General features: G+C 42.3%; 1 protein-coding gene across 3 annotated transcripts in view; it reads right to left on the bottom strand.

The window, feature by feature from the left end:
• LOC114584541 (uncharacterized) overlaps positions 1 to 12,656 on the bottom strand; it is a 47,551-nt gene extending 34,895 nt beyond the window's left edge. For 2 of the 3 annotated variants that reach the window (XM_077937022.1, XM_077937027.1), the window contains exons 1-10: positions 12,141 to 12,656; positions 10,140 to 10,302; positions 8,655 to 9,223; positions 6,857 to 6,877; positions 5,389 to 5,448; positions 3,398 to 3,451; positions 2,786 to 2,830; positions 1,742 to 1,768; positions 1,497 to 1,541; positions 459 to 503 (exon numbers count right to left, since the gene is read on the bottom strand). In XM_077937022.1, the coding sequence (XP_077793148.1) occupies positions 459 to 503; positions 1,497 to 1,541; positions 1,742 to 1,768; positions 2,786 to 2,830; positions 3,398 to 3,451; positions 5,389 to 5,448; positions 6,857 to 6,877; positions 8,655 to 9,223; positions 10,140 to 10,296 (1,023 nt within the window). In that variant the 5' untranslated portion in view covers positions 10,297 to 10,302; positions 12,141 to 12,656. The remainder of the gene's footprint in view (positions 1 to 458; positions 504 to 1,496; positions 1,542 to 1,741; positions 1,769 to 2,785; positions 2,831 to 3,397; positions 3,452 to 5,388; positions 5,449 to 6,856; positions 6,878 to 8,654; positions 9,224 to 10,139; positions 10,303 to 12,140) is intronic. The other variant, XM_077937016.1, reaches the window with a different exon arrangement.
• Between the last annotated feature and the right edge of the window lie 532 nt (positions 12,657 to 13,188).

Here is a 13,188-nt window from a genome sequence, read left to right as displayed (position 1 = left end):
GAAGTGATTTAACTATGAGAACACCAACAATAAAAACATATTTCGAGCCCAATACAAACACAGAGAGACAGAAAAATCTCCACTTAAAAGCCTTGTTGGAAAAGGAAGGTTTTCAATAGGCACCTTAAAAACATAATACTAGAGATGGTACCGGTCTGATATGTAACAGGAGAAAGTTTCAAAGGGGAGGTGCCGCCACACTAAAGGTCTGATTCCTACACTGTACAGAACAGACTTCTGGATGAGAAGTATCTACAGGAAGTCCTCACCTGCAGAGTGCAGTGATCAGTTGGATATAGATAGCCCACAGTTCCAGGGACATGAAGAGTGATGGGATGGGGAGTTGGCATCAGTGACTGACAGCCAACATATAATTCAGAGGAGGGACAATTTAGCTTCAGAAAGATGGCAGCTAGCACAGTCTTGAAGCAAAGCACTTCCACTCTTTGTTCATTTACCTGAAGACCTCGGAGGCCTCTTGGTCCACCTGGGCCTTCTGGACCCTGAGTGATAAGTGGAGAAATTATATGTGAGCCCATATACAGTGCAAAATATTACAAATCGTACAGTGAATCGCCAGCAAGGGAAAAACAAAATGATTCAAATGTGGGAAGGATAATTGAAACGTGGGCAGAAAGGCTAACGTCAAACTAGATATTTAAAAATCCAGTTTGTATTATCACGCTCTCTGCAAATATGTACCTAGCATTTCAGGACTATTTTCTCTCCAATATGTCTCTCTTTCTCCCTGCTCCTACCCATGACACCCAGTGTGGTATAGTGGTTAGAATGTCAGACATGGACCTGGAAGACCAGGGTTCAAATCCCCACTCAGACATGAAGCTCACTGGGTGACCTTGGGCCAGTCCCTGCCTCTCAGCTTAACCTACCTCAAAGGGTTGTTGTGGGGATTAAATGAGGAAAGGGTTAACCAAGTATGCTACCTTGAGTTCCTTGGAGGAAAGGTGGGCTATAAGGGCTAATAATTATTATTATAATTGTATTGTTTACACAAAGGGATGCGGGTGGCGCTGTGGGTTAAACCACAGAGCCTAGGACTTGCCAATCAGAAGGTTGGCAGTTCGAATCCCCACGATGGGGTGAGCTCCCGTTGCTCGGTCCCTGCCAACCTAGCAGTTTGAAAGCACGTCAAAGTGCAAGTAGATAAATAGGTACCGCTCTGGCAGGAAGGTAAACGGCGTTTCCGTGTGCTGCTCTGGTTCGCCAGAAGCGGCTTAGTCATGCTGGCCACATCACCTGGAAGCTGTACGCTGGCTCCCTCGGCCAATATAGCGAGATGAGCGCCGCAACTCCAGAGTCGGCCATGACTGGACCTAATGGTCAGGGGTCCCCTTTACCTTTACCTTTATTGTTTACACATTGCTCACACTACTAATGCAGCACTGGGCCTAGCAGTTCTATGAGCGGTACCGTTTCTGATTATACAAGTCCTTACATTACAATCTGATGTAGTTGACCATCAGATAGTTACTTACTCTGTCACCTTTTATTCCTGGTGTTCCACATTCGCCTCTTTCACCCTTAGATTGAGAAAAGCGCAATCAATCATTAATGTTATCTCAGAACTTTTGAAAAATGTGTAATGTTCTTGCCAGTGCTTTATCACCCACCCATTCCCATTCTATTTCAGATGCTAAATTCTTTGTCCTCAAATCAATATGGCTGTATTGGTCTTTAGCATGAAGCACCTAGTTGATTCAAGAAGGCGAAAAATCCGTACCTTTTCTCCTTTGTATCCAGACTTTCCCTGATGGGAAAAAGAAGAAGAGCAGAATGCATATTGATTAAATTACTACTGACACTAAACAGTAATCACTAATTCTGGTTCCTGCTCCCCCCGCCCCGGCTATGTTTTTAGCTGCTCCTATTTTATCTGTAAGCTGCATTGAATCCCTGTCAAGGGAAAAGGTGGGGTATATATACATATATCAGCAGCAGCAGCAAAATTTACGGCAAGTACTAGGAAAATAAATCTGACTTATTAATCCAGAGTTTTAGAATGAGTAACAGAAATGACAAATTTATTGGCTGGCTCCATCCAGCCTGCTTTGCTTGCATTTGGTGATTAGGGTCTCTTTGCCTTTGGGGTGGGGAGGCACTGCCCTCTCCCTCTGTTTCGTTAGAAACCAAACCCTAGAAAAGTTTCAGGAGTTGCTCTGCCGATTTCAGAACGGGTGCTGCTTTCCATCACTAGATCTGTGTGATGAAAAACACTCCAAAAACAGACCAATGAGCTCTTGTGTGTAGAGTGAGTATGAAAATATGTAATAAAGCTGGTTCTGCAAATGCCATTGGGTACCATTGCGAGTGCCAAATGCCAGCCATTTCCCGTGTCATTCCAGTTCTGGAAATATGGCAGAAATATTGCTGACATGATTTGGAAGCACACGAGCAACCTGAATCACATGACAGAGGTTTTATGTGAGACCTTAGGACTTGGGAGTAGCAATGGCTCACATGTTGCTAAGTTATCGTTCAAAGTGGATCTTACATAACCATGAGTAGAATGAGCAGCCCTTTTTATGCTTTTTATTGCCCTTTGAAATTGCTGCTTACAAGTTATTTTCTTCACACCCTTCTTTATATTCTCTTGCATTTTAAGAAGGCATACCCAAAAAGTAAAAATGAGATCAAAAAGGAGCAGTGATATATATGGGGCAGATGTGTTTTTAAATAACAGAGTTTCCCTCAAAGTAAATAAATACATAATAGAACACACACACACACACACACACACACACACACACACACACACTCTTTTTACCTCTGTTCCATCTCTTCCTGGAATTCCATTTAAGCCTGGTTCGCCCTAGAAGCATCAGGGTGTTGGGTTATTACTTTGCTTAACGTTCTGTAGTCAGTGAAAATGTTGTCAATTTAAGTTAAGATTACATTACATATTGCTGAAAACAGATAGGAAAAATGTACCCTGCTGTTCAAACTAGCTCCATCTTCAATGCAAAACATAATTCATATTCAGAAATGTGAATGTTTTAGAACCGTGGTTCCCAACGTGGGGCAACCCCCCCCCCCCACAGGGGGGGGGCAATTTGATTTTTAAAGGAGGCAATTCGAGAATGAGTTATTAACAGTTAATGGCCTTTTAGGCTTCCTCCACATGAATAGGAGTTCACTTTTTGAATAATAAGAATTATATGTCACGGGGGGCGGGGGGCATCAGGGTTTTAGAGATGCTTAGGTGGGGCATGGCCCCCCAAAAACAAAATGTTGGGAACCACTGATTTAGAATGATTTATACCCCCTCAGTTGTAAACTGCCATGTGGCGACTGAGAATGCTTTTATTTCAACATCCTCTTGTCTTAAATTACTAATGTTAATCAATGAGCATTTCAATTAAATCAAATGTCACGTTACCTTCACGCCCTTTGGACCAGGGGCTCCATCATCTCCAGGACGACCCTTTTTACCCTGGAAGCAGAAAAGCAACAGAGGGGAGTTAAATGGAAAGCCTTGTGTTTAAACCTCATCTGTTAATTGCATTTTAAAACATGCAAAGAAAGGGGGGAGATCCCTTGGTTTATATTCTTACTATTAAGAAAATGATTCTATGAGTGCAGGAAATAAGTAAAGTTCTAAAGATTTCCCCCTCACACCTGAAGCTTAAATCAAAACAAAAAAAATTCCTTCCAGTAGCACCTTAAAGACCAACTAAGTTAGTTCTTGGTATGAGCTTTCGTGTGCATGCACACTTCTTCAGATACACTGAAACAGAAGTTGCCAGATCCTTCTATATAGTGAGAAGGTGGGGAGGGGTATTACTCAGAAGGGTGGTGGGAATGGCACACGAAAGCTCATACCAAGAACTAACTTAGTTGGTCTTTAAGGTGCTACTGGAAGGAAATTTTTTTGTTTTGACTATGGCAGACCAACACGGCTACCTATCTGTAACTAAAGCTTAAATGCAAGTCATGCTCCAATCAGTGCAAGAGCTACATTGGTCAGAATGCATTTTCCCGAGTCATTCTCAGCTTTTAAACAGCTCATTGGTAGATAATAATGTTTTCATGAACATATGTTTTCTATTAGGGTGTTTCCAGGTACCCTTTTTTTATTAAGCATTCACCCTGTGCAATTAGATGATGTTATGCTAAAGCAAGTGTTGTTGTTGTTGTTGTTGTTGTTGTTGTTGTTGTTGTTAATTACATTCATATACCACCCTTCATCTGAGGATCACAGGGTGGTTTACAGTATAAAAGCACAAAAATACATAACAAAACCCTACACTTTCCAGCGCATTTTCCCACTACAGTGGTACCTCGGGTTAAATACTCTTCAGGTTACATATGCTTCAGGTTACAGACTCCGCTAACCCAGAAATAGTACCTCGGGTTAATAACTTTGCTTCAGGATGAGAACAGAAATCGTGCTCCGGTGCAGCAGGAGGCCCCATTAGCTAAAGTGGTGCTTCAGGTTAAGAACAGTTTCAGGTTAAGAACGGACCTCCAGAACGAATTAAGTACCCGAGGTACCACTGTACTTGTTGCAAATTAATAAATAAATATATCCAATCTTTTGGGGAAGCAAGTTTGTTGCACAAGACCTCCCAAGCCACTTACAACCACACAGCATGATATTGAGCCCCATCCCAAAGAGTCTAAGGGCTGGAAGTGCTCTTAGACTCTTTGGGGGGGGGGGGACACACACACCATGATTTGATTCTAAAGGTGCTTCCACACTTGGCATTTAGTGTGAAATTGCCATGCTTTGCTCAGTTGCTTTTTGTAGGGCATCTTCATGGCACCATTATCCAATCATTGCCATGCTATATTTTTCATGTGGTTCTTCTGTCTTTTGTCAGACCATGAAGCAGTCCCTTCCAGACAGGTGTTTATTGTGAGACTGGTGATTCTCATGCACGCAGGGTTTCAGTAACGTTCACACATCATTGGCATCAACATGCCAGCTTATATTCCACCCCCCCCATCATATAATGCTGATTTCCCCTTTCCAGCTGCAATCTCTTTGTGAAAAACCCTTACACTTTCACATTCACACTAAACCATGATTTGGCTTAGCATTACATTATAGCTGTTATGCAGGTAGCCCTCATCTGTACAGCTGAATGTGAAGGCTCTCCACACAATCAAGGACCCTATCATTTATGAATGAACATCTTATTCTCTCTGGATCACTCAGCTGTTGTCTCTGAATATGTATTTAATGAAATAGATAATACTGGTAATTAATAAAATAATGCCACCAAAAAGATTTACTTTTTATTTTTGCAATGAAAAAATAAATGGTATTGGTAAACTACTCTGGGATTGTTTACAAGCAAGTGGTGTATAATTTTTTAATAAAATAAATAAAGTAACAAGAAAGTAAATGGGGGAAAAGATACTTACAGCAGGGCCAGGAAGACCCCTTTCTCCTTTTTCACAGTTACATATAGGAGGCTGGGGACACTTCAAATAGAAATAACCATACAAATTAATCATCAGTTCCCACCTAGGCAGAAAGCTCTACAGCTCTTTTATTTTCCTATAATTTATTTATTTAACCACAAGTAGGAAAGATCTAATCTTGAAACCGCATCCTATTGCTTTACAGTACTGTTTTCTAATCAATATTTTCACAGTTTCCACACAACATGGTCAAAACTTACATTTCTCATTTCATTATTGAATCCATACTTCTTGTTCATGTTTCAGCTTTCTGGCTGGTGCTGAATTTTGTGTTCCCTATTGAAGTGATAAATTTACAAATATCTCCATTTCAGATTTTTCTAGTAGTCCTGGGTGAACTATAGCTGGACGGAATCTCAAATGTCTGTGTGGTGTAGAAGTACTCTAACAACAGTGATTCAGTTCTTTTTCATATACAGCAGAGTTAAACTTTGGTCTTTGCTACCACAAGATGTTGTGACTGCCACCAACCTGGATGGCTTGTTTAAAAAGGGATGAGACAAACCCTTCTTTCAAGACTATCCATGTCTACTAGTCATGAGGACTGTATTATGTCCAGGATCAGAGGCAGCATGGTTTGGAAAGCCAATTTATTGGCACCACAATCAGGACATTATAATTGTGATTGTGTCCAGCTTGTGTGATTTTCATAGGCATCTTGTTATCCACTGTGAGGAGACAATAAAGGTAATAAATAAAGGTAAAGGGACCCCTGACCATTAGGTCCAATCGTGGCTGACTCTGGGGTTGCGGCACTCATCTTGCTTTATTGGCCGAGGGAGCTGGCGTACAGCTTCCAGGTCATGTGGCCAGCATGACTAAGCTGCTTCTGGTGAAGCAGAGCAGCGCATGGAAACGCCATTTACCTTCCCGTTGGAGCGGTACCTATTTATCTACTTGCACTTTGACGTGCTTTCAAACTGCTAGGTTGGCAGGAGCAGGGACCGAGCAACGGGAGCTCACCCCATCGCAGGGATTCGAACCGCAGACCTTCTGATCGGCAAGTCCTAAGCTCTGTGGTTTAACCCATAGCGCCACCCGCGTCCTGAGAAGACAATACTGGACCAAAAAAACTAAAATGGCCTCTGGCATGTTGGATGAAGGCTCTTCTTATTTTCTTATGTGATACCCTTGGGAGTTAGCATTAGGTTATAGATATATTTAAACTATTGCTGGAACCGGAAACTACAAGATGCGTCAAAGACCAAACAAATTTACATTTTCTTATTTCACTTTTTTAGTGCTCATCATTTAGCAAGACTTATTCTTCTTTTTCTATTTGTTTTAATTTACTGAAATGGTAATAATGAACATAGTTTTGGAAAGATAGTTTGTTGTTTCACCACCACTCTTAATTTAAAATGCTGTAGATGTAATCCATCGTCCCCAGTTCACAGTTAAGACTTACCCCTTCTTCTGCCAGTTCTTTCTGGGGAGACAAATAAGTGCAAACAAAATTAATTATTTTATAAGTAATAAGGCACACTGTGAGAAAAATGAAAAAAGAGACATTGCTGGCTGGGAAGGTCCTGACATAGGGCCAAAATATGCCTTTCTTGTACACAAACACAACAAATCATAGGAAGAAGAAGGTATTTCTGGTTGTTCAACGCATAGATATGTGCTCCCTAGGGATTCAATTAAAACCCACAAATTAGGAATGCAGTGTAAAATATCACTGTATAAAAGCCTACCATCATGTAAGGAATGTGTCCCCAGAGTTCAAGCACTGGGGAGAAGGATGCTTAATCCAAATTGGAGAATCCTATGCTGCAAGCCAATTAATTTTGATGGGATTCTTTTATTGTGAATATTGATTATGAATGTTTACATGTAAATGTTTGAGTAACTGGTTTTGTACTTTGTAAACTACAGGAAGCCCGTAACTTATGCACAGTTAACTTGTGCGCATTGAGTTTTACAGGCATGGCAGACAGATAGATAAATAGATAGATAGAGAGAGAGAAAGAGAGAGAGAGAGATCTGGGGAAAATGGCTTTGGCAATCCCACCCGCCATTGAACCCAATGAGTTTTGACTAGACACAATATTGGCTTTAGGCACAATCCTCGAAACATTACCCTTATGTACATTGTGGGCTTACCATACTGAGAAGCAGTGATATTAAATATAAAAAATGAATGAGTGAATGAATGTCATGATAGAAATATTGCTTCTACCCCCTAAACTAGCCTGCTGCCCTCAGGAGGATGTTTTCTTACATTCAGCGTCCAATCCAGTCACCTTCAGCATATGAAATGCAAAGGGGTACACACTCCCTCTTGTCACTTACTTCAGGCAGCAAAATGTCTAGGGCCCAGTCCTAGTCAGCACCCATTAATATTGAATTGACGAACCTTAAAAGTTCAGAATTGATTATGTGGCCTTGTGAATAAAAGTGAAACCAAGTTGTGCAGCAACAACAAAAAATCTAGTAGTGTGTGTGTGTGTGTGTGTGTGTGTGTGTGTGTGTGTGTTTAATAAACTACCACAGCTGAGATAATGTTGAAGCTATGGCCTTCTTCAGTCATTCTCGTCCACATGGGAAGGAGGTGAGAGGAAAGCCATGTTGTGTGAAGGGTGTGGCCTTCTGCTCTTGTCAGTTTTTGGGTACAACTCATTTGTGAAAGGACTGAGACAGATGCTGTCACTCCCTGCTTGAGCTTGAGAAATGCTGCAGTTGAGGTGACACACACAGTTAAGGAATGGGAGCTGGAAGTGGTGGTTGGCATCCTTCAAAAGATAAAAGGGCAGCATCTAGCGGTCACAGCAGGAAGGAGGGGTATGGGAGAAACAGAGGAGAAACACAGAAGAGAGATTTACGAGTAGGTAGAAGGAAAAGAGACAAACTGCAAAAGAAATTTATGTTGTCTCGGGGAAGGCAATGAGGAGGGAATAGAGGAAGAAGAACAGGCAGAAGCGGACACTGTACAGGAGGTGTCAGGAGAAGAATTATGTAAGGGAAGGCAGGCAAGAAAACACTGCATATAAAGCAAAACACAGCAGAGTCCTGTGATGAAAGGCGGGTAACAGAACTCTGAGTACGTTCCCCACCAGGGGCCTCTTTGAGAACAAGAACTCCTGGGGCGAAGAGCAGGGATAGAGGCGACACCATTATTATAAAATACTAGAAGTGCAGAGTACACTTATATTCTGTTAAGTACAATATACGCTTTATATAGGCCCCACTGAAATCTTTGTCCCTACCATTTCTTTGAGAATTCTCTCCACAACTCCTTTCTCTTGCAGATTGAAGACAAACCTGGATGCCGGGACACTGGCCAGGAGCCGTAGCTTGGCGGCATTGGCCACCTCCTCGGCCACTCTGGTCATCCCCACTGTGAAGAACACGATGCCTTGGTGTTTAGCATCGGCAGTGGCTGAGAAAATATCTGGGTTTCTCGGGTGGTCCACTCCGTCCGTCAAGAGCACAGCTACTTTCACGCTCCCGTGAGTCCCCTCGGTCATGTAGAGCTGCGTGAGGTTGGTGATGGCGTAAGTGGTGTAGGTGCCGTGGCCGATGTAGGTGATGGGGGCGATGCGGGATTTAAAGGCGTCTGGGCCCTTCCAATCTCTGAAAGTCTGCTCTATGAGGACAGTGCTGCTGTACTGCAGCAAGGCTGTCCTCCAGCTGAGGGAACGTCCAGAGCTGAGCTGCAGCCCTTTCATCCTGTCCACTATCTCCAAGATAAACTTCTTCTGTTGTTCGTGATTGAAGTTCTTTGCACTCTCCGAACTGTCCAGAAGGAAAGCCATTTCCAGAATGCAGTCTTCATCTAGAAATAACGCGTCGCCAGGTAAATAATTTACATTACAGCCACATTACGGGAGCTATGGTTTGTTACAGTTCTCAAAAGCATCTACCCTCTCCATAGAGAACTGGGGCTCTGGGGCGGCATGGGGGTGGGGTGGGGGAGAAGGGCCTCCTAACAACTCTCTCAGCATCCTTCACAAACCACAGCTCCCAGAATTATTGGGGGGGGGGGGAGGCATGACTGTTTAAAATGGTACTGTAGTAGACCACACTGAGAGCCAGTTTGGTGTAGTGGTTAAGAGCGTTAGACTCGTAATCTGGTGAACCGGGTTCGCATCTCCGCTCCTCCACACGCAGCTGCTGGGTGACCTTGGGCTAGTCACACTTCTCTGAAGTCCCTCAGCCCCACTCGCCTCCCAGAGTGTTTGTTGTGGGGGAGGAAGGGAAAGGAGAATGTTAGCTGCTTTGAGAATCCCTCGGGTAGTGATAAAGTGGGATATCAAATCCAAACTCTTCTTTATATATATGGTGTGAACGTGGCCTAGGTTAATCATTTGATAACTGTAGAGAATCTTACTCCCATTAGAGTTGGGCTGAAGTGACAAGAACAATTTCTCAGCAGTCCCACCCACCTTGAAATTGACATTTTGCCAATATTTCAGGGGTGAGGTGAAATACAATTTGGGGGAAAGGGAATGTGAGCAGCTGCCATTTTGTGTGTTTTTTACCCCTGCCCCATCCCAGTAAGTAGCAGCAACACCACTATTGGGAAGTGGCACCAACCCCATCACACTGGCCACTCCTGCCTACCACTTCACCACAGCCCTTCCTCTCAGGTGTGTTCAGACTTTAATACATTTCAAAGCAATCCCATCCAGATAAACTTTGGGATCAGAACCGACCATTTCAAAGAATCTGTTAAAATTCAAAGTAGTCACCTTGGTCACTTGGACTGGGATACTTTTCTACTGCATTTGAGAGGAATGGTTTGGGCTTCTGTTTTCTGATTCCATTTCTTTTTTCTTCGTTGGTGTTTTGTGCCAAAAAGACTTGGTGGTCCAGCAGGAACAAAAGCCACCATAACCTAGAGGGCATGGTTTGCTTTGTTGGCCAAAAAGACACAAGAAATTGTGATTGCGAAAGCAAAAAGACACAAGAAATTGTGATTGCGAAAGCAAAACAAAGCACACAATACAAAAATGCAAAACAAACAAAAGCTAGTTTTCTACTTGCAAAATGGAGATTGCCTTGTTACCACCTTAGTGAAAAGGTTTTATGATGATTTTTAATTGTTCTTTGATGGCTTTTAAAAATGTACTGTAATTTAATGTACATTGCTTACAAATGTCAATGATTAAACAGTACAGTGGTAACTCGGGTTACAAACACTTCGGGTTACAGACTCCGCTAACCCGGAAGTAGTACCTCGGGTTAAGAACTTTACCTCAGGATGAGAACAGAAATCGTGTGCTGGCTGCATGGTGGCAGCGGGAGGCCCCATAGGTAAAGTGGTACCTCAGGTTAAGAACGCTTTCAGGTTAAGAACGGACCTCCAGAATGAATTAAGTTCGTAACCAGAGGTACCACTGTATATAAATACCTTAAATAAACAAATAAAAGCACATGATCCATTCATCTAACATTTTCTAGGAAATGTCACTTGCAATGATACCACTGCATGCAGCAACAGGTTTTGCCATATTTACTATGTCTAAAAAAATATTATTTGGCAAATTTATATCTTCTCCTTCCTCCAAGGAGTTCAAGCAACTTATAGTATTTAAGTTATATTTCATTTCCACACACACACATCAACAGTCCGTAGACTGCAAACATGTGGACAGATTGTTCATTTTAAATTCTATAATACTACAGCATCTAGGTTAGAGGCAACGAATAGTCATAAGTAACAAAAACAATAATCTAGAAAGTACTTTACAGTAGCTCTTCAAGGAATGCTGATTGAGAATGACTTGCGCTAGAGCACCTGGAATGCTTTCTGGCAGATCAAGGATTTGAATTCCTACTCCAATGAGTACAGTTTTCTAGCCACTATGCCATACTGGGTTATTTCCATAGGTTTTATCCCACTCTGCTGCCAAAAGACGGGAAGCAGTCAAAAGGTCCAGAGTGGAGCTGAAGGACAGGTAGGCAGAGCTGCACAGCAATCTTTGCTTGCCTTCGATAGGTTGAGGTGGTGGCACAGCTTGAAACTTGAACCACGACAACAAAGAATGTGACAGATTGTGCATCTACACCTGCAAATTAACTTTTACCCGTATGTTTCTATTTAAGAGGGATGCATTACATATAGATCAGTATGTCTCATTCAAGAGGAATCTGTTGCATATAAACAGCTGCCCAAAGGCCTGGTGTTTGATGCCAAAATCAATGTCAAGTACCTGATTCTATAATAACTCGCATGCTGCAACAATTTCAATTTCACCCCTGGGAGCTGTTTCCAAACATGAAATTGGGATTTAAAAAGGAATAATATTCACACCAGAGATATAAACAAGCCCCGTGCCTCTGTCCTTCAGTTAGTTTTACAGTTTCCTCTGCTGTCACTTTTATGGCTTGCTGGTGGCAAAAACTGCCTTGATAAGAGTTTGTTGGGGAGTTTCAGTCCTCCTTGCAGAGATTTCACTGCCCTATATTCTACACACATAGTCCCAGCATAAACACAGAGAAAGTGCCAGTCACATGGATTTTTTTTTTTTTTTTGCGGCGATAAAGATCTCCCGACACATAAATCTGCTTCATGTATCTTTTGTGTATTGGTTTCAAACCGTCTGAGGAATGAGCAATAAAAAGCCTACAGCAATCCAACTCCCTGCTAAAAGGCTGGTGCCTATAAAAGATATCTTAATTCTTGCACAGTTTGCCCTTGCACAACACTGCAGTCGTCTGGGGGCGGACAGGCAAGAGAGGATTCTTACCTCTGTCTTGTTGGATGCACCAAGTTCTGTGGTGACGAGTACTGTGTCTGGGAGAAGAGACTTCTGCCTGAGGTTGCTGCCTAGGCTATTACCGGCTCAGAGCCTTCCACTCTTGAAGTGAATTGCAGAGGGAGCGGGGGGGGGGGGGAGCAGGAGGAGAAGAAGAAAGTTTGACAAAGGAAAGGGACCACTCCTCCAATCATCTAGTTCCACCGAAAGCTACAGCCACACTGACTCAAATTCCATCCAGGACACATTTATTCACACTTGTTTTACTCATCCCCAGGCTAAGTAAATCCACGTGTGGTAGTATGGCAACGTTTATATCCCACCTACGTACTCACACACCTGGACTCAACAAAGTTGTTTAACTCATTGGGGGCAAATGATTTTCGTTTTTTCTTTCAGCTGCGGAGAAGAAACTGTTTCTCTGTGTGTGGTGCAGTGGAAACCTCATTTATACAAATGGAATTGTCAAACATGCCTGCACCTAGGTCTCATTATTCTGAGAAATATTTGTTCCATAGTTCAGGTTAATATGAGAGGCATCATAGGTCAATTTTCATGAGACCTGGAAACTGGACTTGAGTCTCGGGGGCAACACCAATTAATGTGGTCTCATGTGTCATCTACAGAACTCATATTTTCCTTAATTGTTTTGTCAAAGTAGCTTACTTGCTTAAAATACACACACATACAAACACTCACTCACTTATGGGCCCTGATGGGTAAACCCAGAATTGCTTCATCTACCTATCAGTACAGCAAATATTTTAAAAATCTTAACATGCACCTGTATCAGGGCTAAAATAAATGTGATGTTATTCACATCTTTAGTCCATGTTTATTATCCCCCAATAATTAGCCAGGGTATCACCCCATTTCCCTTGAAATGTTGTGAGAGGAGTTTCCTGCTTGCATTTCCCCCAGATAGCAAAATTACTGCAGAAATCACAGTTCAGTAGTCTATCTGGATCTGGGTTCAAGCCTAGGACAACCTTACAAAAAAGAAAAGAAAAATGGCACGACTGAATCCTTAAAGTTTTCA

This window comes from Podarcis muralis, chromosome 1 (genome assembly GCF_964188315.1).
Source record: "Podarcis muralis chromosome 1, rPodMur119.hap1.1, whole genome shotgun sequence".
Classification (NCBI taxonomy): domain Eukaryota; kingdom Metazoa; phylum Chordata; class Lepidosauria; order Squamata; family Lacertidae; genus Podarcis; species Podarcis muralis.
This window is presented reverse-complemented; position numbering and strand designations above follow the sequence as displayed.